General features: G+C 29.3%; 3 protein-coding genes across 4 annotated transcripts in view; 2 read left to right on the top strand and 1 right to left on the bottom strand.

The window, feature by feature from the left end:
* The first annotated feature begins 7,359 nt into the window (after nucleotides 1–7,359).
* LOC113377038 (alpha-taxilin-like) lies at nucleotides 7,360–11,578 on the top strand. The gene is made up of 5 exons (XM_026617201.1): nucleotides 7,360–7,431; nucleotides 7,923–8,481; nucleotides 10,220–10,504; nucleotides 10,764–10,937; nucleotides 11,058–11,578. The coding sequence occupies exons 2-5, from the start codon at nucleotides 7,930–7,932 to the stop codon at nucleotides 11,544–11,546; spliced, it is 1,500 nt and encodes a 499-aa protein (XP_026472986.1). The 5' UTR covers nucleotides 7,360–7,431; nucleotides 7,923–7,929; the 3' UTR covers nucleotides 11,547–11,578.
* A 1,948-nt stretch (nucleotides 11,579–13,526) lies between these two features.
* Nucleotides 13,527–20,244, bottom strand: LOC113377036 (protein slender lobes-like). 2 transcript variants are annotated; one of them, XM_026617200.1, is made up of 11 exons: nucleotides 20,103–20,244; nucleotides 19,899–20,024; nucleotides 18,482–19,561; nucleotides 18,078–18,284; nucleotides 17,755–17,991; nucleotides 15,868–17,679; nucleotides 15,210–15,770; nucleotides 14,934–15,058; nucleotides 14,647–14,853; nucleotides 14,320–14,373; nucleotides 13,527–14,037 (listed from the first exon to the last, which is right to left on the bottom strand). In XM_026617200.1, exons 1-11 carry the CDS (start codon nucleotides 20,125–20,127, stop codon nucleotides 13,621–13,623), a joined length of 4,851 nt encoding a protein of 1,616 aa, XP_026472985.1. In that variant the 5' UTR covers nucleotides 20,128–20,244; the 3' UTR covers nucleotides 13,527–13,620. The 2 variants fall into 2 exon arrangements, with proteins under 2 accessions (XP_026472985.1, XP_026472984.1); XM_026617199.1 differs by having other exon boundaries at nucleotides 15,868–17,991.
* A 3,259-nt stretch (nucleotides 20,245–23,503) lies between these two features.
* LOC113377039 (myophilin-like) overlaps nucleotides 23,504–25,670 on the top strand; it is a 143,770-nt gene continuing 141,603 nt past the window's right edge. Inside the window, exon 1 of the mRNA XM_026617202.1 lies at nucleotides 23,504–23,711. Within this exon, the coding sequence (XP_026472987.1) occupies nucleotides 23,658–23,711 (54 nt within the window). The 5' untranslated portion in view covers nucleotides 23,504–23,657. The remainder of the gene's footprint in view (nucleotides 23,712–25,670) is intronic.

Genomic DNA, 25,670 nt, shown 5'->3' with positions numbered 1-25,670 from the left:
TGTCATACCGAAGCGACTTTTTAGACAAAAATTAATATAATGATCTTATCAATACAACTTTTAGAATTGTTTCGCTGTTTGTTATTTTTTTTTACTATCAAATTTGCATGACATTTAAAGAAATATTTGTGACAATTAATTAGTAAACCAGTAATTAATTATATTCACGAATAGTAATTAAAAATCGTAAAATCCAAATTATGAAGGTGGCATTAATTTGCGAATTTTTATTTCTAGATTAACCACGTATTACTTCAGCCGCGGTAATGTATAGTGATATATCAAATATTTGGAAATTTAAAAATACAAAAGTTAGCATAAATATAAATAGTTATGTGACAACATTGTACGATAAATCTGTAGGCTAATACTATTGCTATTCGATTATCATACCGAAACGACATATTAGACAAAAATTAATATAATGATCTTATCAATACAACTTTTCAAGTCGTTTTCTTGTTCGTTAATTTTTTATTATCAAATTTGCATGATAACATTTGCAGAATTATTTGCGACAATTAATTAGCAAACCAGTAACTAATTATATGCAAGAATAGTAATAAAAAGTCGTAAAATCCAAATTATGAAGGTGATATTAATTTGCGAATTTTTAATACTAGTTTATCCATGTATTGTTGACGATATATTAAATGTAAATTAAATATAAAAATATATATTAAATATTTAGTTATTTAAAAAAAAAAAGAAAGCTTAAATGAAAATAGTAAATATGAACAAAATTTTTTTTATTTACATTTGTGAATCAAAATCTGTCGTTCTTATACAACAATCAGTAATTTTGATGGTTTATTAAATAAAGGAAAAAGGTCAAAAGGTCACCCATTGGTGATCCGATGCGATATTGGATATGTTTAGCTTAAAGATGTAGTCATGTTGTAAAAATATTTAATTAAGCCCACGAGTAATTGTGCATATTATAGGATTACTAAAGAATATCAAAAGGGGCCGTTTTCTTCTGAGCCGTTCAATGCCATGGTTTGAATAAGAAAAATAGTAAAAAGATATTTTCTGGGTTGATTATCTTATTATCCATAACTAAGTCCATCATCGCTTTGTTGAGATTCTAATGTGTAACGATATATTAAATGTTAAAAAATTGAAAGAAAGATAGTATAAATAAAAATATTATAGTAATATGGTTTGGATATTTTCTCGATTAATTGTTATTGATAATTAAATACATCAATGTTTCGTTCCCATATGGAAACTAGATATGAAATATTATTTTCTATTATCTCTATAAGAATTTTTACTGAATTTACCTTTTGATAAAGAAAAGGATGAGTCAAAGCCAGGAACCTCTCAACAGCCATAACAATCGCAATGCATCCCGCCACCAATCCAAACATTCTCCAAATGACCCTAAGGACGCAGAAGCTGTACTTTCCTCCAAAACCTTGTGGAACATACAATTCCAGGTTCATCTGAACCAGCATTCCTATCAGAGCCACAAGACCGTTGCAGGAGAGACATCTCAACATGAAGACATGTTTCCTGTTCCTGGACTTCTTCTCGCACAGGTAAAGCAGAGCGACAATGTTACCAACGATGCCGATGAGGTAACTGGCTGTCAAAATCAACTGGCAAATAACCGAAATATGTCGAAAAGTACGTGTGGGAGTGTCAACTGTATCGGTTGCATTGTATAAAATATCGTTTGTTAGATTTTCTTTGATTCTGTACGCTATGTACGAATCTAAGGAATCCATGTTTACAAATATTTTTTGGACAGTGCCGACCTGCGAGGTTAAGGTCGTTGAACCAGTTTGGTAAGAAAACTTTCACGCACGTTGGGTTACGAGAACATATCGATAGTAAATGAGCGTTTGTTGACAAAAGTGGCGGATAACATTTTAGTAATCAAAACACTGGTATTTTTAATAATAGTTGTATTACTTCAAGCACTTGATTTGAGATACGAGTTCGTCGGTTTTATTATAATTCGTCGTTTATTATAATGCGACCGCGAGTTGTCAGTTGTGCGTCCAGTCCCGCGGCCCGATATTGACTGATCGGTTTGAAGGACTACGCGCGAAATGAGATCTTCACTGGTTCCGTTCGGCATTATAAACGCACGCGTCCGGCCGTTGCGCCGTTACGCCGTTAAGGGCTCCCAGTTGATTTCGAATTGTCGCCAAGGAATTGCGATTCGCGAAATTTATCGGAAACGTCGCTTGGGACCGGAGAGGCTGTGCTGGGCACTTTTAATCATACCTTTGATTAATGCTAAACGGTTTCCGGCTATTTTTAACTTCCCATAGGGTAAGTTATAGTAACCGCAAAAAAATCAAAAATGAAAATTTTTATATATCTTTACGTTTCAAAGGTTTCTGAATATTTTGACATACCTTAAAAAAGTGTATGTATGTGTGTGCGTGTGTGTGTGCGGATACAAATTTTCGTCGACGATTTTGGGAACACCGATCAACCGATTTGAATAATTCGAAAAACATTCGATTCGTATTGATAACGAGACGTGCTGATTAGTTTTTTGCAAAGGCAGGTCTAGCCGTTCCGTTCCGAAGATATGGAGCAAAAAGTGCCAAAAACAGTAACTCAGTTTTTAAGGAACGGAGCGTTCGATTTTAATCATTCAAAAAACATTTTACTTGTATTGACGGCAGGTCTAGCGGTTTCGGAGATCTAACAAAAAAGTAAGAAAAAGTGCCATTTGGCGGCAAAAATGAACATTAGACATATGCACATCAAATTATCAGATATTTTATAGAGATTTTAACAATAAATATAAATTTTGTTTACATTCCTATGGGTTCCGTACCAATGTTTACGCGTTAGACGGCGACGCGGCGCTTACGCGCTTCTATATTTCGTATTTATGCAGTTAAAGCAGTACGATTGCTTTGAAAAAAAGTTCAGAATTTCCAAAATATTTCAAATTTCAGACAGAATTCCACTTTCAGCTTTATAATTAATTGCATATACTTTATCATAAGATACTGGAATATAAATAACTAGTGGTGTATGGCATCGTGCCTTAAGGCAAATTGATGGAACTTCTCATAGCATATCGAAATGTTCAAGGAATATTAAATGCTTGAATTACAAAGTTAAAATTATTTATTTAAAGTATGTGAAAGAGCTTTAAAATTTTAGCCACAATTAAAATTAAAATTTGAATTATTTTCGATATACAAAAAAATTTTTTTTTCAGAAATTTTTTTGAATCATTCAAATCGAATGCTTAGTTCTTTCAAAAACTGCAATTTCTTGCACATTTTGCTCCGTATCTCCAAAACGGCTGGACCTGCCTTTGCCAAAAACTAACCACTTCTCCTCATCGTTACAAATTGAATGTTTTTTGGATCATTCAAATAGGATGCTCCGTTCCCTCAAAAACTCGGTTTCTATTTTCTGCTTTGTAACTCCAAAACGGCTGGACCGATATTTTCCAAAAACTAATCAGGATATCTCCCTATCAATAGGAATCGAATGTTTTTGAACCATTCAAATCGGTTGATCCGTGCGCCCGAAAACGTGGACGAAAAATTGTTGTCCATACATACATACACACACACACATCCGTTTTTTCTGAGGTATGCCAAAATGTTCAGAAACATTCAAAACGTGAAGAAATGTAAACATTTTCAATTTCAATTTTTGAACGATTACAATAGCTTAACCTACAGGAAGTTTATAACTAGTGGTGTATGGCATTGTGTCTTAAGGCAAATTGCTGTAACTTCCCATAGCATATCGAAATGTCCGAAGGATATTAAATGTTTTCAAATAGATTATTATATATAATGTTACATTGTCTAATATTGATTTATAAGAAATATATAACTATAAAGTTAAAATTATTTATTGAAAGTATATAAAAAAGTTTTAGAATTTCAGCCAGAATTAAAATTAAAATTTGAATTATTTTCGATATACATAAATTATTTTTTAAAAAAAAAAACAGAAATTTTTTTGAATCATGCCAATCGGATGTTTAGTTCTCTCGAAAACTGCCATTTTTAAGCATTTTGTTCCGTATCTCCGGAATGGCTGGACCTGCCTTTGCCAAAAACTAATCAGCACGTCTCCCCGACAATACGAATTGACTGGTCATCATTGTTTTTGAGTCATTCAAATGGGTTGATCCGTGCTCTTGAAATCGTAGGCAAAAAATTGTATCCACACACACGCGCATACATTCATTTTTTCTTAAGTCTTGAAACCAATACCAGAAAGTCTTAAAACGTAAAGACATGCAAAAATATTCATTTTTGATTTTTTGCAACTATTGTAACTTACCTCACGGAAAGTTAAAAATGACAAATTACATTAATTAACTTTCTAATTTAACTTCAACATATTTATTATTATCTAGGAATTTACTCGTGTTCGTCGCATATTTGATATACATATGGTATATCATATACTATATGGTATATGTATATTATGAGTGAAACGAATAATAATTTCGCTTTGTTATTTAGCTATAAAATTAACATTAATCATTAATTACCAGCAATTAGTTTTTGTGTAAATAATCTAGCTTAGTCATACCGATGATTCGTTTTCAAAAGTGTTCGTTGGGTACAGTTGGTTGAAGATAAAGAAAAATCTAATGTAAATAAGATAAAAAATGAAAGAGAAAGCGAAAACAAAATTCAATATAAGAAAAAAAAGATTTAACGAAGATTTCTTGTTAACTTTTTTTAAAAAATATGTTTTGATATATATATATATATATATTGTTATATCATATTCATAAACTTTGTTTAAAGTGTTGTTTTATATATTTAAGACAATAAAAATCTTTATAAACCATTTTGGTGTTTATATCTATATCTTGTAACCTGCTTGTCACATCTATTCTTAGGGTGGGGACAGTTAGGACACTCGCCCTTTTCTTGTAGGATTTGATTTTATGACAGATCCATCGCGTTTAAGGACAATATTTCAGTTTTTGACAAATGTCCAAATTGCCATTTAATTTTTCTCTTTCACAGCTAACTGTTAAATTAACAAAATTAAAGCTGATCAAAAAAGATGGCACAACCGTACCCAGTATCCCAGAGTCTTAATTAGAAGTTGAGGTAGCAAAATGAAGAATCAATCTGTAAGATGTGAAGCACTAGGTACATAACAGTCGAGTAGAGATTCTAAACATAACAATAGTGTCATTAAATTCGAAGCTCGTTGCTTAGCAACTCGAGGCTCTCCACACGAGCGCTGAGAATCAAGCTTTGCAAACCGAAACACAAAGATCAAATTACGATAGAGATGAGAATTTAGATTCTAGATAAAATTTAGAAAAAAATATTGAAATTTTGCACTATTGTCAATAAAACCCATTATAACAAAATAATCATAGAAAATTATTGGCAGTAAACATTTAATGAGGAAATACAAATCTTATCAAGTAAATTTTGAGAAAATGGCAACTCAAAATATCAACACAACGAATATATGTACTTCAATAGTTTGTATCACAAGTTTATTAACAAAATGTATTTTTCATAATTACAAAAGCTGAAATTGGAGTTTTTTTAAAATGTTGATATAATCTGACTAATAAATAAAATTCATCAGGTCGTATCTCAGCTATAAACTAGTTGGTGTTGGTATTTTGCCTTGGGGCAAGTTATATAAACCTCCCGATATGTGTAAGTAAGCGACTTAATAAATAAAAAATAAATTAATTTATAAGTAATCAGAGTGGATTTAATACACATAATTGAAAACGAACGATCACGTTAACTCGAAGTATTTTCTAAAAGCACATTTTCAAAAATCAATAATTTTTATAATTGAACCAGTTTTCGTAGGACTTTAATGGTTTAGTATGTTTATTAAGACTAGGTACTCTATCATCATAACAAATAAATCGTCTAATTTTAATTTTAACAAACGTCAAGAAAACTACTCACTTTTTCAAATTTTGATGAATTTTTAAAATTAAACTACTTGTCGTAAGGCCGTAATATTTCAGTAAGTTCTATAAGACAATGATATTTATCGCCAAAAAAAAGTTCCATAAAAATCGGCTTGAATTTTTTTTCAACCGTTAATTACATGAAAACGGCTCCGTAAATTTTCACCTAAAAGTAAACAGTATCATTTCCAACTAATATCTTTCGAACAGTTTTTTTTTTTTGAAATCGATTCGGTAGTATGAACTTAAATGTTAACGAAAAGTTTATCACTTTTCTCTAAATTGCAAAGAAACGGCTCGGCAGATCGTCGCACAAAACTGACAAACAATAATCTTCATCGAAATACATCAAATGGCTTTTAAGTTTCTGAAATCGGTTCAGGTGTTTTTGAGAAAACGTCGATCAAAGGTGTAATTTTGACAAATGCCAAAAAAGTGATACTAATTTTTGCAAACTTTGACGATTTTTTAATATTAAACGACTTGTCATAGGACCGTAATCTTTTAGTATGATCTATAAGACTATGGAATCTACCGTAGAAAAAAATAATCATGAAAATTGTCGAAAAAAAATTTAAACACTTTATTATTAGAAAACGGCTCGGCCGATCTTTACCAAAAACTAAACAGTATCTTTCCCAGCCAATATCTTTCTAACGTTTTTAAATTTTCAAAATCGATTCAGAATTGCGAGCTAAAACGTGGACAAACATTTTTTCACTTTTCTGATATATACAAAGAAACGGCTTGGCTGATCGTCGCGCAATTGATAAACACTAGTCCTCATCGAGATACATTGAATGGATTTTAAATTTTTTAAATCGGTCGGGCCGTTTTTGAAAAAACGTCGATTTACGGCAAAAAATCTGTTTACATACACGCACACACATATACTTTTTCCAAATTTGGTCTCATTCGACTCAGAATGGCTTGTAACGTTGAGAAAACATAAAATTAGTCGGATTTTTTGATGAAAACTTCTCTTTCGGGAAGTTAACAATGTATACAAAAAGTACATTGCACAAAGATTGGACTATTTTATTTATTTGTAACATTTATTATAAAAAATATTTTAGTAAAAACAGTTCATGCAGAACTCTAAGAAATTGCGTTGCTTTGCATATTTTACTAGATTTTTCAACAATAAGAGAATTCTCATAAAGAGTAGTCTGTGCGTTCCTCAAATGGTCTTAGTATGGTCGTCCTGAGAAACTTCTTAGTAACCACTAACATCAAACAAGTAGAATATGGAAATATAAAAAATATCAATATCTGATAAAAACACATGTTTAGTCTGTAAAGAGTTAGTGCTGTTCCATTGGTTTTAGGTAAAATCTCTTAACTTTTACTATTATAAATGCTGGTCTACCTACATACAAATACATTCCTGAAAATAATCTAAAATAAGAACTACTCTCAAAATAAACTGGTCTCATCCAGTCTTGTTAAACGCAGTGCGTATCGTCATATGGTGTCTGGCATATTTAGTTAATTTATTAAATAAAAGCTGATATTTTTTGGTATGTACAAATAAATCATTTCTTTAATATTGTTTAAATAATAAGGAGCAACTGAAAATCAATGCCGGTGTTGGAGCGCATGTGTTCAGATACAATTTATATCAAAGTGAATTTGTGGAAGTAATGTACTTGCGAATATTAAGTTATGTAAACTATTTATATTAGTTTTATTGTATTCTTGTAATTGTAGAGTGTACTTTTTATACTACGATTTGTTATTTAGTTTTTGTGCACTTCGATTTTTCTCTATTTTTATTCGCGCGCGTGCTGCCATCTCTTACGAGGGAGCGCAAAATCGAAACGTCATTATTTACAAACAAATCACTCAACGCCGAGTGACAGTTAACAATTAACGATGATTAAAATTTAAAGTAAATTATTCAAAGCAATAGCACGGAAGAATCATTTTATCTACAATTTTTATGACCGATCACTCTCTTATTTGGCCTTTTATTTTTACAGCTTTTTTTTAATTAACCCTATTTTTTAAGATAGTGCATGGTAAATACTTTGACTACTATGACTGAGGTAATCAAAGACAATGGCACTACTAGAAAAAATCGTGACGACAAAGGACGCAAAAAGGATGAAAAATCTTTAGATCTAATATTGAAAAGCTTAAACAACCTTCAAACTCCTGAAGAAAAATTTGAAGCCATGTGCAAAAAATATGCAGAAATTCAAGAAGAAAATAGGAAATTGACCACAAACGCCAAACAACTTGATAAAAAATGCATAGTGTCGCAGAAAGAAAAGGAACAGTTACAGGTAGAATTCAACAAGACTGTTTTAACGAAAAGCAAATTAGAAAGTTTGTGCAGAGAGCTGCAAAGACAAAATAAAGCTATTAAGGATGAAAGCCTGCTGAAAATTAGAGAAGAAGAAGAGCGAAGAAAAGAGACGCAGGCTAAATTCCAGGCGACTCTGGCAGAAATAACAACTTTGATGCAGCAGAATAATGACAAAAGCAATAAACTGAGAGACGACAATATAGATATGACTAAAAAGTTTCAAACAATTGTTGAACAATACGAGGTTCGAGAACAACAGGTAAATATAATATGCTGAATTCTGTTTCATGTTTCAAACTGAACAGGGTAGAGCATATATTGTCTAACAATCTTGTAAATGTAGATTATCTGATTATTTATAATTTGTTAAAATCATGTGAAAATATTTTAGCAATTTCTACACACTTCTCATTAAAGGGGTATTCTAGTGTAATTTAAGTTCATTTTTAAATCATCATAAAAAAAACTACATTTTGCGAATAATGGTTGTATAAATTTAAGGTAAAGTGGTATAAATATGCTTTATATAATAAATTTTTAGTTATAATATGAAGAATACATATTATTAAATCACTTAACGTTTTATACCCATATACTTTAATAAATATCCAGAAATTTGATATAAATTAGGATGGTATTCTAATGCAAAGGCATGAATTTTAGGTCATTTTTAAATTATTATAAAAAAGGCAATCATTTTTAATACTATCATCTTTTTTATAGTTTTTTTTATCAACATTAGGAGAGCACATAGAAGAATTAAAACAATAAAGTTGATAATTTTAAAATTTAGAAGTGCTTGAAGTGAGGGGTTTCAAAAAGTTGACACATGATCCTGCCCACAATTGCAACCCTTCTAGTGATCCAAAATAAAAACAATAACTAGTGAGGTGCATGGCATCGTGCCTTAAGGCAAATTGCTGGAACTTCCCGTACCATAATTAAAAATCTTGGTACGGAACCCAAAAAAGTTTACACAAAATGTGTACGCATTAATAAAATCTCTATAAAATATCTGATAATTTGATGTACCAATAATCATTTTTAACCGCCAAATGACATCTTTTAACTTATTTTTATTGAGAGTCCATAACCGCCAGACCTGCCTTTACAAAAATTCCACCAGTTGTTCATTTCATCAATACAAGTAAAATGTTTTTTGAATTATTAAAATCGGACGCTCCATTCTCTTAAAAACCGAGTTACGGTTTTTGGCACTTTTCGCTCGTATCTTCGGAACGACTAGACCTGTCTTTGCAAAAAACTAATGAGAACGTCTCCTTATCAATACAAATCGAATGTTTTTTGAATTATTCAAATCGGTTGATCGCTGTTCCCGAAATCGTCGACAAAAATTTGTATCCGCACACACACATACATCTATTTTTTCTAAGGTATGCTAAAATGTTGAGAAACCTCTGAAACGTAAAGGTACATAAAAAAATTATTTTCGATTTTTTTGCGATTAATATAACATACCCTACGAAAAGTTAAATATTATTAATCTAGAATGATGTCGCTATGGTATATACTAGAATTTAGTTATATACTAAAAAATTATTGACAAAATGGTGACTGTTTGAAAAAAAGAATCAATTTCTTAACACTTCTTGGAGTTAAACTTTTTTAAAACTAGTAAAAATTAAAATTCAGAGATGAGGCTAGTATATGCTAGAGAGAAGTCTATAAAGAAGATTCTCCAATTTCAAGTAAATTGGTTTAGTAGAACTCGAGAAATCGTGGGCGTCATATTGAAAAAGATAGTTTTGAGAAAAACGCATTTAAAGTTTTGCAAAAGGAAGGGTACAGAAGAGAATTATCATGGTCTGAATGATGTCATGAATAGCTGTATCTCGAAAATTAAATTTTAAAAAATCTTCTCATACACCTTGTTATACTTTGAAAATTTGGAAAAAGAGAAAAACTATTTTTTTGAATTTCTACGCTAGAAAACCCCCTTAAAATACTATTATCTTATTATTTTCCATTACTCCTAGGTAGAAAAAATGGCAAAGCAAATGGATCTTCAAAATAAATTAGCAGAGGCAAAACTAGCAAAGGCACAGACTGAAGCTTTGGCTGATAAAGAACTGTTCATGCAAGAAAAACAACAGCTTCTTATTGAATTAAAAGCATATCAGGGTAAACTTAAAGAAAAGGAGGTTCTAGAAACTGCTCTAAGGGCTCAAATAGCTATGTACACCGATAAATATGATGAATTTCAAAATTCACTCCAGAGAAGCAATCAAGTGTTTGGGGGATTCAAAACCGAGATGGATAAGGTATTGCAAATTTATATACTTTTATAAATTATATGATAGTATTGATATAATGAATATCATCAAACCGTCATTGGGCCATACATTATTTTTATAAATGTGATTTTGTGTGAAGATTTATTTTATATATATTTTTTTATTTATTAAATTTATTTATTTATATAGTGATCTATTAATATAGTTTATATAGTGAACTCTTTTATTAAAATAGTGTATCTAAGAAATTTGAAATTAAAACAAATTTTACTTACTTTTTGTCCAGATGTCTAAGAAGATTGTGAAACTGGAAAAGGAAACTCTGTCTTGGAAACTTCGATGGGAAAACAGTCAAACTGCTCTTTTAAATATGGCTTCAGAAAAGCAGAAACAGGTCAATGACTTGAGCCTTGCACAACGTCAATTGAGACAGCTTCAGAAGTTGTGTCGGACACTACAGGTGATTATTAATGATGGTTAAATAGTGCTATTAAATCAATTCAAAATCATAATTTTACTCATTCATATATTATAGAATGATTCATAACTTATTTAATGTACATTATTTAAATTCATTCAGGCTGAAAGATCTGCATATCTAGCTACTTTGAAAGCTAAAGGAATTGAGCGCCCTATTGTTCCTGAAGTTGAAGCGGAACCTCTTGTTGAGATAAAATCTGAAGATAAAAAGTTGGACCAAATGGCTTTAAATTGCATGGAACTTAAACAGAATTTAGCAGAGCTTCAGGGTCAGCTGAGTTCCATCACATCTGCAAACAAAACTCCAGACAAGAAGCAAGAGAAGAGAAATAAAAAAAAGAAAAACACAGAAGACCCAAATAAATTAAACTTAAATAGCGAAGACAATTGTAAAGTTGACAATGAGACTCCAGAATCTAGTTCTACAATTCCTCAAATTGAGAGTAACGAACAACATGAAAAGAAAAATGAGACATGTATAGACAATAAAGCAGTAGCTGCTGATGTTTCAACAGAAGGTTGTGAGAAGGATATCATTTCTCCTGGCGAAGAAATAAATTCAATAGATAAATCTAATAGCGTTTTATAAAAAAAATTATAGGGCAGTTATGAAACTTCTGTAGCATGTTTATTTATACTTGTTAATTTTGAATTATGTTTTTAGTTAAATACATGCAATTTACACTTTTGAATTTGTTTTTCTATCTGAAAGTTTAATATAATAGAAAAACATTGGGAAAAATTTTAAATACTTAACTAATTGTTTCTAAAAATTGTCATCTGCTAGTTTCTGGAAATAATTTAATTTAGAATAAAGTTACTTACCTGACTACTTATCAACAATTTGTAATTGAAGAATTTAGAGATGAATGTTTTTTTTAACACTTGTACTTGATAAAAAAAACTGTCACAAAAATAAATATATTTAAGTATACTTAAATAGATATTCCAAACAAACTGAAGTTGAAGATTTTGAAAAATCACCATGAAGTAAGCAGCATTTTACCTTAAGGCAAGTTGTATGAAGTTCCTGATATAAGTAATGGGATATTCTGATCTAGAGGCATAATATTTATTTGATTTTTGAAAGGCAAACTATAATTTTGCTATATATTTTTTTACAAACTATTTTGAGAATCAAGATCAAAAATTAAAATAGTCATAAAGTTCTAATTGTAGAAGGTAATGAAGTCGGGTGTCTCAAAAAATTTAACACCTGACCATACCTGATTTCAGCTGAATCTGAATATATGTATATATATATATATATATATATATATATATATATATATGTATATATATATATGTATATATATATATATATATATATATATATATATATATATATATTGCAGAGCTTTGAACAAAGAATCCAAAAAGTAATAAAAACAAGTTTTTCAAAAACCATTTTTTTATTTACTTACTGTCGACGTTTCGGAAATAGGTACTTTCCATCTTCAGGACATCTGTCAAGAAACATGATCTTGATAAGATTTAGTCAAACAATATGTTTAAGACAAGCAGAAGATGGTGGATTTTTTTTTATATAAAATGAATGAAATGTGGAAAAGACAATGTACAGAAATATGACAATATAATCAAAATAATAATGATAATAAATCAGTGGATTATATAACAAAATATTAGAAATGTTACAAAGTTAGAGTTTTAAAAAAAGGTTACGAGAAAAACAGAATCAATTACCTGTATGATTGATTATAGACTAACACTTTTTCACTAAAAATTTTGATTTTATTCCTGTTTTTTGACACATGTCCTGAAGATGAAATATACCTAGTTCCAAAACGTCAACAGTAAATAAATAAATGTTTTTTTTAAACTTTTTTGCTTTTTATTACTTTCTGGATTCTTTGTCTCGAAGCTCTACAAAATATTTTTAAATCCCTCCCTCTCTCTATAATTAAAAAATCCATCTGCTTTTCTTAAACATATTGTTTGCTTAAATCTTGTTTTAGATCAAGTTTCTTGACAGATGTCCTGAAGATGGAACGTATCTAGTTCCAAAACGTCGACAGTAAATAAATAAAAAAAATAGTTTATTAAAAAACTTTTTTTGTTTTTTATCAATTTTTGGATTCTTGTTCGAAACTCTATAAAAAAAATATATATATATATATATATATATATATATATATATCATTGTCAATATCTAAAATAATTTGAGTTTTGAAAAATCTTGATTACATTCTGAAATAGTTAAACTTTCACAATATCAAAAATAAGAAAACAATCCAAATGATTCCCGATTGATTGCTTTTAAATTTATAATACCCATAATTGTATTAACTAAAGTGTACAAAAATGAGCTTATATGCCTTAAAAGGGCAGCTCACTATTCCAAACTTAATATTTTATAATTCAACCACTTTTCATAGAAATGTAATATTCAAGGATTTGTAGTTAGATTAAGAACCATATTGAAATGTTAAAATTCATTAAAATCTTCAAAAAAAAATTTTTGAATAATAAAACATTTTGTTGTAACATTATGGAGCTTATATACCTAAAAATAGACTAAGATCTATTGTAAAAAAATTCTTGTTCTCTGATGTATATCAAAATGCTTTATTAAAAGCTTAATTATTAACAATATATAAAACAATCATAAAAATTAAAAAACAATCAACAACAAAACAGCACAATTATCTTCTTGAAGCCATTGCTGATTGCTTATTTCGATAGGAATATATTAAGCCTTTTTTTTGTCTTTTGATTTGACCCTTAAATAAAGTATTTTCTTTAAAATTAGCCAAATCACTCGCAGCGGCATTTATGTTCTTTAAGTAGGTGCTCGAGCTTTCAATTTTAAAGACTGTCGTGCAGCCGACATTAGATGCTTCAATGGTTTTAGAATTAACTTTCTTAACTTGGAAGCCACAATCATGAGGCAAGTCAGAGTTAAGTTTCCTTTTGTTGTTAACTGGTGAAACTTGGAAACTCGTTGTGGCATTACAAACATCTGTCTTCATAGAAGATTTTGAATTCTTTTTGGTTTTATGAAGTGTGGTATTACTTATTTCATTCAGCATGTTCTTGGAAACGTGTTTGCTTTCTTTAACCTAAAATATAGATACAGATTCACAATAATAAAAAAAGTCCTACATAGAATAAAATAGTAATAAACTTGAAATTGCTGATTGTGAATAGTTTGTTTTGCTGTAACTATTGTAGAACTATCATTTTAATATAACAGATAATAAAAAAAATTAAAAGAATTATGCATATCAATATTTAAGTGTTATCCAAACATTTAGATAAAACTATAGAAAAAGGTTGTACAATTCAAAAAGATTTTACAATAATTTAAAAAAAAAACATAAGGGTGGTGGTTTTCATATTACCTTTTTATCCTTCATTGTAGGGGCAGCAGTTTTTGAATTCTTCTTATTTTCAGTCTAAAAAGAAAAACAAGGATTCAACACATTTGCATTTGATTCAAATATTTTGATGACGTATGCTATAACAAAATAAACATTTTTCTGTTACTGAATTCTATATTCTGAGCTGCTAAAATAGTACTCTCAATGAGTATATATTTTTATGTTTATTATTATTGCAAGAGATTGAACTAATTAATCATTTGTGTATACTTTCTAAGTAATGACAAAACCAAGTTTTTACTCCGTCTAATCTACACATAGTTAAAACTAATTAAATCTTTTCCATACCTTTATTTCTTTTGTGGATGCTTTAACTTTCATTTTCTCAGTCAGTTCATTCTGTACACAACTTTGAGGTTCACTGGATTTTTCATTTGTCCTCTTTTGTTTCTTTGGGTTACTACAGGACTGGTTTGGTATATGTAATTCAGTCTCTTCATTTAGTTCTTCCAGAGTAGCTTCAGGAAGACGTTTCAATTTCTTGTCACTTGGTTTCTGAAAATTATATATAGATATATCACAGAAAAAGTAATTAGAGAAGAGAAAGATATTTCATTATTATATTTTCAAAGAACCTTTTGTTTCTTTGTCTGGTTATCACTTTCTCTGCGAATGCGTTTCTTCTCATTTTCTTTACTCAGTATTTGCTCACAAGTAGCTTGAATTTTAGATATGTCTATTTTGTTGGGATCTACCATACCTAAATAGATGCATTTACCAATTTATATAAGCAACAACAAAACATATAAAGTATAAAACGAATATGGTATTTAATAATAATATGTTATTGTGGATGGTAACTAAAAATAGGTGCAAAAAACATGAAACTTTAAAAAAACAAAAATACTTACTACTTTTAGATTTCTTTTGATCAGCAGGTTTGTTAACATTAGATCGTACAGGATTTTTAACCATAACCTGAGATACACTTTCAATTGTTTCTGCTGTTTCAGATGATTTGGACTGTTGATCTTCAACTGACTCTGCTGGTTCTGTAACTTCAGCTGATTCTGATCTTTTAACTTCAGCTGAATCCAATGGTCCTGTAACTTCAGCTGAATCCGATGGTCCTGTAACTTCAGCTGAATCCGATGGTCCTGAAACTTCAGCTGATTCCGATGGTCCTGAAACTTCAGCTGATTCCGATGGTCCTGAAACTTCAGCTGATTCCGATGGTCCTGTAACTTCAGCTGATTCCGACGGTCCTGTAACTTCAGCTGAATCCGATAGTCCTGTAACTTCAGCCGATTCTGATGGTCCTGTTACTTCAGCTGATTTTGATGGTTCTGTAATTTCAGCCGATTCTGATAGTTCTGTAATTTCAGCCAATTCTGCTGGTTTTGTAACTTCAACATCAGTATCCGCACAGTTCTTTTCAGATTGTTCTGTACTTTCTTGAGAAGTAGCAGATTCTAAAAAAATGTGTAAGAAAATCAATTTAATAAAATGAGAAAAAAATATCAAAAAACATGTTAAAAACAAAACTCATGATATGGGTAAAATAAATACCTTGGCTTTCAGTTTCTCCGTGTTGAGAAATAAGATTCTTTAGCACCTCTGTATATTTACATTGAATTTCTTCATCGACACTGTCATCATCAGAAATGACATCAATACATTCATCGACCTCACCACATTCATTCTGTATCTTATTGTCAGCTTCACCATCATTATTTTCCTCATTCTTACCTTCCGCATCACTAGAAGAATTTAATACAAATGATTTCCTTTTCTTCTGCTTTTCTTTCTTATTATATTTCTCTTTAGACTTCTGGCTTTGTGACAAGTCACTCAGACCACTGCTGGATCTAGAATCTAAGTCATCAGAAGCACCTTCCAGAAGTTCTTCATCCTCTGACCTGCTTTCTACACAGAATGAATCATGTTCATAATCATCAGGTTCGTTATCTTCTTCATCAGAAGAATGTAAAGACTCTCCACGATCAACTATTTCATTTTCCTCTATTTCAGCTCTTTCATTTTCATCCATGGAATCATGTGACTGATAATCTTCACCTACATCTTTGGCTTCGTTATTAACAAAACCACTGCTATCTGAGTCGGAGTTCAAATTCAAATACTCTTTTCCATTATCAGATTCTGCATCTGATCCATCAGATAGCAATAAAGTGACTTTGTCAGATGTGTTGTCACCATTAGAATTCTTGCCCTTTTCCACAAGATCAGGAGACTTACGTTCTTCGTCAATATCAGATGTATTAACACTTGGATTTTTTGACTTTGATATTGAGCCAGATTTAGATGAACTAATAGATAAGATAGAGCTTTGTATGGAAATGGGTGTTTTTAATACAGGCTCATCATTATCATCCCTCAAAGGAGTTTTTTCATTCGAAATCATCTCATCAGCATTTTCTTGATCAGATTCATCTGATATAAGAAGTACTTGAGCAGACTTTGGGGTACTGCATTTACTTGAATCAGTGCTAATTATATTTATAGAAGAAGCATCATCAGATTTAACAACATGTTCTGGTAGAGCGGAAATTGTTTCATGTTTCTCTAAGGACTTGTTGATATTAGTTTCATCATTTACAATTTTTGTACTTATCTCATTAACATTTTCTAAATTAGCGGCATTACCTTGCTTTGATAAATTATCCACTAAATTTGTTTGATTACGCTCTTCATTTACAGATTTGGCGATAGTATCATTTTCATGAGTTTCAGAGTTAACATTTTCTAAATTAGCGGCATTATCTTGATTTAATAAATTATCCACTAAATTTGTTTGATTACACTCTTCATTTAAAGGATTGGCGGTAGTTTCATTTTCATGACTTTCAGAGTTATCAACAGCTAATTTCTTACTTGGAGAAACATTATCAAATTCCATCCTTGAGGTTTCTTCTTCATGAACAACTTCTGCACTAGATTCAGTAGTAACAGTCTCTAAATCAGTTTTTTCAGATTTGTGAGCATCATTATCGATGTAGGATATGCTATCCTTAACACTAGATTTTAGTGATTCATTATCACTAATTTGGTTTGTTATCTCCTTATAATCAACAGCTTCTAATTTCTTCATTTTTGGAGTTGAACAAGCAATTAGTGAAGTTTGTTTCACTTCTAATGGACCACCACTATCAATTTTTTCATATATTTCTATCACTTCCTTTACAGATTTATTAGTTTCTTTATCAAGAACTTCCAAATTTTCTTCATTTTTCATTGATACATCAATTATGATTTGACTTTTATTAGATCTTGTTGTAATGCTTTTGACGCTGACATCATTTGCATCTGATTTATTTATAATTTCAATATTTTCTTTATTACAACTCAAATCGTTTTTCCCATCTAATAATTGGGAAGTTTCATTTTTACTGTTATCAGTAAGAGACCTTTTTACAATATCTGATTTATTTAACAAACCTTTGAAATCTTTGCCTTGTGCTTTGGTGATCACCGAACTATCATCAGGATCAAAAGAATCATCAATAATTAGTTTTGGTGTTTGATCATTAGAATTATGACCAGAAATATTTTCTTTCCTAGCTTCTTCTGCAGAAGAGTTTAAGCTACGTTCAAATTCGGCATATTCTGCTTCATCTTTTATTTTTTGTGTAGCATCGACAATCACTTCAGCAGTACTCTGGTTTGAATTTTTATCTAAAATATTAAAATATTAAAATTATACATAGATAAAAGTATGCTCTCATAAACAGTGAAATTCTAAATACTAATTCAGGTAATACCTGAAGAATTTGACATCACTGTATCATTTGTCGCTTTCTTTGGTGAGTCAGTATTGATTGTACTTTTATTTGCAACAGTAGATGCATTTAATTTTGATCTTGATCTGGTGGAAATATTAAAATCATTTTTTAGTTCAGCGGTTTTATCAGCATCTTCTGTAGCACTCGAATCACTTCTTGGACTACTTTTTACAGAATCTCCTTTATCTACATTGAAATGAAATAAAATAAACAATTGAGGTTTAGAGCAAAGAATTCACCTTCTATAAACTATAATATATATATATATATATATATATATAAATATATAAATGTTTATTTTTGAATCAGCATATTTCCATGTAATAAAAGAGGAAAGTATTGAAGTGACTATTTTGTGATAAATAAAAAAAAAAGAATCTTACCCATAACAACTTGCATTTCATTAGATTCTTCATTCACAGAAATACTAAGTGCACTTTTATTCTTTGAATCAGATACATTCAATTTAGATTTTGATCTGGTCGATATATTTCCTACATTGGGGCTTCCTTCACTATTAATTGTATCAGTATCTTTTGTACTAATACTTGTATCTTTCTGAGAAGCATTAGATGCATTTAACTTGGATTTAGATCTTGTAGAAATATTACATTCCTCAGAAGGTTTACTATCAGCTAATTTATTGATTTCCTTTATTTGCGAATCATTTAGACTCCTTCTAGATCGTGTAGATATGTTTAGTTCTTTACCAGAACTAGCTGATGAATCTAAATCAATTTTTTTCAAATCCGAAGAAACTGAATCTTTAGTTAGATCATCTGCACTAGTGGATATCCTCAATTTGGTTTTAGAACGTGTAGATACATTAGAGCTGTCAGAAGAATAGGATGTATTTGAAACTTGTTGGGTATTCGTTTCTTCTTCAACAAGATTATCTTTATTAGTAACTGTTTTTATCATATCTTGGTCAGTTGTATCAACTTCCATAGGTTCTGGAATATAATCATTTGAAGATAATGGTTTATCAGGAGAAGATTTATCAACATCAGATTTTTTGTCCTCATCTTGAACACCTGCTTTCTCTATATGATCTGTAAATACTTCATCAGATTCTTTATCAACTTCTTTTTCAGTAATTGATTCTTTTACATCCGATTGGTTGCCCAAAGTTAACTTACTTTCAGAATTCTCTAACGTTTCTTTCATCACAGAATCTGTTACTGAAGTACTAGGTGTTACAGCAAACTGATCAACAACACTCATACCGGATTTATTATTTATATCATCTTTCATTGCTAAAATATTGATGTCTTCCTCTTCTTGTATAACTTCCACAATTGGGAGAGTTGATACAGATTGTGGGCGTTGTTCATCTAAGTCAATACTTAGTCGGCGAGAACGACGCCTTTCAGTTGATATAGGTGTTGATGGTCTGCTTCCAGGTTCTTCTAAATTTAAGTCAGTACTTAATCTTCGGGATTTACGAGTGCTAACTGCTTTCGCTGCAAAAAATTAAAAATGTACTCATATATGATATAACAAATATAAATGTAGCTTCTAAATCGTTAATTATTAATGAAAACACTATATACTCTAGATTGTAAACAATAAACATTTATTTATGTTCATTATAAATTATGTTATTTAATAAAGAAAACAATATACAAACAGAAAATTATGTGAAAAAAACGAAAATTGTATTTGAAGTTCATAATGAAAAACTGTATGTCAGAGTAAATAAACTAGTTGTTCATTATGTTTAATCGATAGCTGTTAGTACTTTCATGTTTCAAGGTCTCTATATGGTTGTTTATACAAGAATGAATAAACAAATCTTACGTTTAGTTTCTGCAATAGACGGCAACCCCGTAACTCTTGAAGCCCTCGCTTTTTTGCCAGGAGTCCCTGCAGCTGGAGGCGATATTGAATCAGTACTCAGCCGCCTGGCAAGCGACCTCGTAGTTCCTGTTATAAAAGGCAATGTAATGTAAGAATATGTCTTAATAATAATGTCCAGATAGTTATTGCATGAAATTCACTTACTTCTCGTTGTTCCTTCTTCAGACATATTACAAAATAAAAGATTATCGTTAGAATCTGTATTAAATAAAAATAGTTAAATTATTTGACCCTGCAAATGTAAGATTGAATTAAAAATTAAAATCCGACAGAAGCCACTAACGAACTTATCAAAAATGTGTTTTTTGGTTAGGAGTAGCATGCAAACCTTGCGAATCTGTAAACCGAATACCAACTGTTGAATACGCAGTTGCAGTACCAACATCAAGGAAAGGGCGGCCGATTCAAATTCAAATATTTCAGATGCAGTTTCGATTATAGTAAAATAGAAAATAACTATTATTTATCAATATATTTCACAATATAATTCCGTTTGATTAAAAGTTGATTTACAATTTTCATTTATCATTTGCTTAGTGCTGTTACATAATAGGGTTTATTTAATTAATATTTAATTTGTTAATAAATTAATTAAACGGTAAAATGCATTAATATTTAAAATAATGAGATAAAAAAACAAAGTATAAATTTGTAATCAGTTATTGAATACTGCAATTTTTAAAGAGTGCAATTTTATTCACTATCTATAGAAATATATTATGTGAAAGAGATGTTCAATGAAATATAATAACACATATTTGTTATTTATTACAAATAAAATCATTTATTATTAATAAAATTGTGTAAACAGAATAAATTAACTAGTGGTGCATGGCGTCGTGCCTTAAGGCAAATTGCTGGAACTTTCCGTACCGAAAATTAAAATGTTTAAAAAAGCTTTAAAAAAATTAACTGAAAAAAATAGATTTCTGTGAATTTTGAAAAAATTTAACTTTTTTGAAAAAAAATAAAACTTTTGTTTTATATTTTGAATTCTTTTGAGGATTTTAAACTTTTTTTTTAAATGATCGGTCTAATGATTTTGAACGATATATGGCAATTTTTTACTTTTTTTATTGCATCTCTGAAACCTGCCTTCCCTGCCTGCCATACAAATAAAATATTATTTTCAAGAAATAATTTTTTTCCAAATATGCAATAATAAACATTATTCAATAAATAAAAATATCATTAGCTATTTTATTAAATTATTTATATGTAAACAATAAATAATGGGCTCAGCTCATAAGCTGAGTTAAACTACAACTCGATTCAGGAAATAATAGTGTGAGAGATTTTCCATTTCCGTTTCACACCGCAGTGCCCTAAATGGATATTTTCAATTGGGAACATATCTTTTATCTATATTTTCAGTGAAAATAGACATTGCTACTGCAGGATGTCAGGTTAACTTAAATTACAAACAACATGGAATACCCCATTTTATATATAATATATTTTAAGTGCATTTATTATAATTATATATTGTGAACATTATATATAATTATAATTATACATTCGGAACACGTTACTGAGAAATATTAAATGTTATATTTTAATTTATAGCATAGTATACTATGCTCAATCTGCCAGTTGGTTCACTGGTGCATGGCATTGTGTCTTAAGGCAAATTGCTGGAACTTCCCAAAGCAAAAATTAATTTTTTAAAGTATCTTTAAACTTTAAGAAAAAAGATTTTTGAGAATTCTAAAATTTGACTTTTTGAAAAATTTGATTTTTTTACATTTTGAAATTTTTGATTTTTTTTTTCACAGCAATCGCTGCGTTGCAGTCTAATAGATGAACATTGGTGCGGAACCTATAGAAATGTAAACAAAATTTGTATTTATTATTAAAATTTCTATAAAATATCTGATGATTTGATTTGCATGTGTCTAATGATTATTTTGACCGCCAAATGGCATTTTCTTTCACTTTTTTTTTATTGGATCTTCAAAACCGCTGGACCTGCCTTACCAAAAATTAAACCAGTTCTTCATTTCGTCAAAGCAACTAAAATGTTTTCTAAACCATTCAAATTGGACGCTCCGTTATCTCAAAATCTAAAATACCAGTTTTGTCATTTTTTGCCCCGTATCTCCGAAACGACTTGACCTGTCTTTGCCAAAAACTAAACTGCATAACACTCTATCAATGCGGATCTAATGTTTTTTTTTGAATCATCCAAATCGATTGATCCGTGTCCCCGAAATTTGTTTTCGCACACACACACACATCAATTTTTTGTAAAGTATGCCAAAATGTTCAAAATCCTTTGAAACATAAAAATATGCAAAAAAATTCATTTTTAACTTCCCGTAGGGCAAGTTTTAGTAATTGTAAAAAGTCGAAAATAAAATTTTTTATATATCTTTACGTTTCAGAGGTTTCTGAACATTTTGGCATACCTTAGAAAAAATGAATGTATGTGTGTGTGCAGATACAAATTTTCGTCGACGATTTCGGGAAAACGGTTCAACCGATTTCAATTATTCAAAAAACATTCGATTCCCAATAATAAGGAGACAAGCTGTTTAGTTTTTGGCATTGGCAAATATAGCCGTTTCGAAGATACGGGGCAAAAAGTGCCAAAAACGGCAACTCAGTTTTTAGGAGAACGGAGCGTCCGATTTTAATAATTCAAAAAACCTTTTACTTCTATTGATAAGTAGAAGAACTGATATTGGGAAGGCAGGTCTAGCGGTTTTGGAAAACTAGTAAAAAAGTAAACAAAAACGCCATTTTGAGGTCAAAAATGATCATTAGACATATGCACATCAAATTATCAGATATTTTATAGAGATTTCAATACTGTGTATCAATTTTGTTTACATTTCTATGGGTTTCGTAACATCGTTTGTCCGTTAGATGGCGACGCGGCGCTTGCGCGCTTCTATATTGCGTCTCTATGCAGCTAAAGCAGTGCGATTGCTTTGAAAAAAAGTTCAAACTTTCCAAAATATTTCAAACTAAAGAAAAACATTTTATTCCAAAAAATGTAATTTTTTTCCAAAAATTTAAAATTTCTCAAAAATCTATTTTTTTCAAAGTTTAAAACATACTTAATCTTTTTTAAAAACTTAATTTTTCGTACGGGAAGTTCCAGCAATTTACGATACCATACACCACTAGCTAATTTTTTGCGATTTCTATAACATACCCTACGTTAAAATAGATTGAATAAATTAGAATTTTATTGAATATAATTTGATATTAATTAAATTGTTAAAACATAAGGTAGAAAACTTAACTTATGTACCGCATCATAGATAAGTAAGCATGTACATGTACAGATGGCTGAGCAACATGAAAAAGTAAAGTAACTTCCGTTCAATCTTCAAGTTGTAACGATTTATTTGAATTGGTTGAAATTCAAATTTGTTTAACGTTTATATTTATGAAAAAAGAACGGTTAAATTGAACGGTTGAAATTTTTCAACCTAGTTCTCTCATTGTACCTGCCCCACCACTATATGAGCCGCTGGTCCGGTATATCGCGTGCTCTGGAGGATCCCTCGTCGTTGCCGCGCATTGCTGTCAAAGCACGCGACCTGTACACGCGGTCACAACTATTCTGTGTTCAATCGAAAGTTAACGCGCGTTTAACAAAAGTTTTTAAAAAAATCCAATAAGGATAACTATAAAATAACGTTTTCAGTGATTCAGTTATAAATATTCGTTTGTGCATTTCATATCATTATGGCTAACAACAGAGCTGCAAAATCCGGTTTCGCCGCTGAGGCACAAAGAAAGGTGGGTGGTGGTAAATGAATTATGGTGGTAAATGAATTAGAGGAATTTGTTGGAAAAATTATCTAAATTTTGTTATTTGTTTCTGCATATTGCGTTCATATATGACATGCAATTTTACCATATTGCAAAATCATTAAACTACGTATTCATAACAGATTGAATATTACACTAAAAATATTAAAATTAATTTTATGATTAAAAATCATATGTATATATTATAAAATGTGCGCATAAATTCATTATTATTTTTTTTATAAATCAAGATGTATCAAATGATTTAACATTGTTTAAGTTAATGTGAATATTCTTTTTTTTTTAATGCATATAAATGCGGAAGATAAATTAAAATATACTTCAAGTATTAATTATATGACAAATATTTTACTTCAGAAACATGGCAGTTTTATTTTTTACTATGAATTCCCGACCGTCAGACATATAAATTAATATAAAAATGGACAAATAAAAAAATCCTATTTTATATACGATGAAATTTTTATTTGCATTTTTCATTTACTATTAATTGCTGGCCTATAAACATATCAATTAATATATAAATTGATAAACATAAAATCCTATTTTAATTAAATTATTTTTTTTACTTTTTTTACTTTTTTTACTGCCTACAGATATATCAATTAATATATAAATTTTTTTTTTTATTCTCATTATAATAAAATATTTATTTTTACTATCTATTCCCAGCCTAGAATATCAATTATTATATGAATTTATAAGTAAAAAATACTTTTTTAATTATAATGAAATATTTATAGTCACCTATAGATATATCAATTAATATATAATTTGATAAAGAAATAATCATATTTTTTTACGATGAAATATTTATTTTTACTATAGATTTCTTACCTTAAGATAAATCAGGTAATATATGAAATCATAAATTAAAAAATACTATTTTAATTATAATTAAATATTTATTTTTACTATGAATTTCCGTCCTACAGAAATCAGTCTATAATATGTCTATGAAATCAATATATAAATTGTTAAATAAAAAATTATATTTTAATTATAATTAAATATTTATTTTAACTATGATTTCCCTGCTAACAGAAATCAGTTAATATATAAATTGTTAAATAAAAAAAATGGTTTAATTATATTGAAATATTTATTTTTACTACGAATTCCTGCCTACAGAAGGATGAACAAAAAAATCCTATTTCAATTATAATGAAGTATTTATTTTTACTATGAATTCCTTACCTAGAGATAAATCAGTTAATATATGAATTCATAAATTAAAAAATACTATTTTAATCAAAATGAAATATTTATTTTTACTATGAATTCCCTGCCTACATTTATATCAGCTAATAATATATAAATTGATATTTATAATAAAATATTTATTTTTGTCATAAATCAGCTTACTTAGATATATTAATTAATATATAAATTCATCATGAAAAAATGTTACTCCGACCTAGAGATAATATCAATTGATATTCAAATTGATAAATTGAAAAGTTTTATTTAAATTATGATGAAATATTTATTTTTACTATGAATTCCGACCTATAGACATATCAATTAATATATAATTAAAAAATACTATTTTATTTATAATGAAATATTTAATTTTACTATGTATTTCGGCCTGTAGACATATCAATTAATATATAAATTGATAAATCAAAAGGTCCTAATTCAATTATGATGGAATATTTATTTTTACTATGATTTTCCGGCCTGCAGATATATCAATTATTCTATAAATTGATAATCTTTTTTTTTAAATTATAATGAAAAACATTTTTTTACTATGATGTCCCGCTCTACAATTATATCAATTTTTATATAAATTGATAAACAAAAAAATCCTAATTGGTGGAAATCGTGGAAATCATATTTAATTATCATGAAATATGATTTCCACTATGAATTCCCGGCCTATAGACACTTCAATTAATAAATAAATTGGTAAATGAAATA

Source organism: Ctenocephalides felis, unplaced genomic scaffold (genome assembly GCF_003426905.1).
Source record: "Ctenocephalides felis isolate EL2017-DRISC unplaced genomic scaffold, ASM342690v1 CF-g0.4_SCAFFOLD_01886, whole genome shotgun sequence".
Taxonomy (NCBI): domain Eukaryota; kingdom Metazoa; phylum Arthropoda; class Insecta; order Siphonaptera; family Pulicidae; genus Ctenocephalides; species Ctenocephalides felis.
The sequence above is the reverse complement of the archived record's forward strand: the minus strand, read 5'-3'. Positions and strand labels throughout refer to the sequence as shown.

Excerpts from the sequence above, each read along its gene's own strand:
- LOC113377038 (XM_026617201.1), top strand. The coding sequence starts at position 7,930 with ATGGTAAATACTTTGACTACTATGACTGAGGTAATCAAAGACAATGGC. Across the intron at positions 8,482-10,219 it reads ACGAGGTTCGAGAACAACAG|GTAGAAAAAATGGCAAAGCA; the intron begins GTAAATATAATA and ends CATTACTCCTAG. Across the intron at positions 10,505-10,763 it reads TCAAAACCGAGATGGATAAG|ATGTCTAAGAAGATTGTGAA; the intron begins GTATTGCAAATT and ends CTTTTTGTCCAG.
- LOC113377036 (XM_026617199.1), bottom strand. The coding sequence starts at position 20,127 with ATGTCTGAAGAAGGAACAACGAGAA. Across the intron at positions 19,562-19,898 it reads GTCTATTGCAGAAACTAAAC|CGAAAGCAGTTAGCACTCGT; the intron begins GTAAGATTTGTT and ends AATTTTTTGCAG. Across the intron at positions 14,854-14,933 it reads ACCAGACAAAGAAACAAAAG|AAACCAAGTGACAAGAAATT; the intron begins GTTCTTTGAAAA and ends TATAATTTTCAG.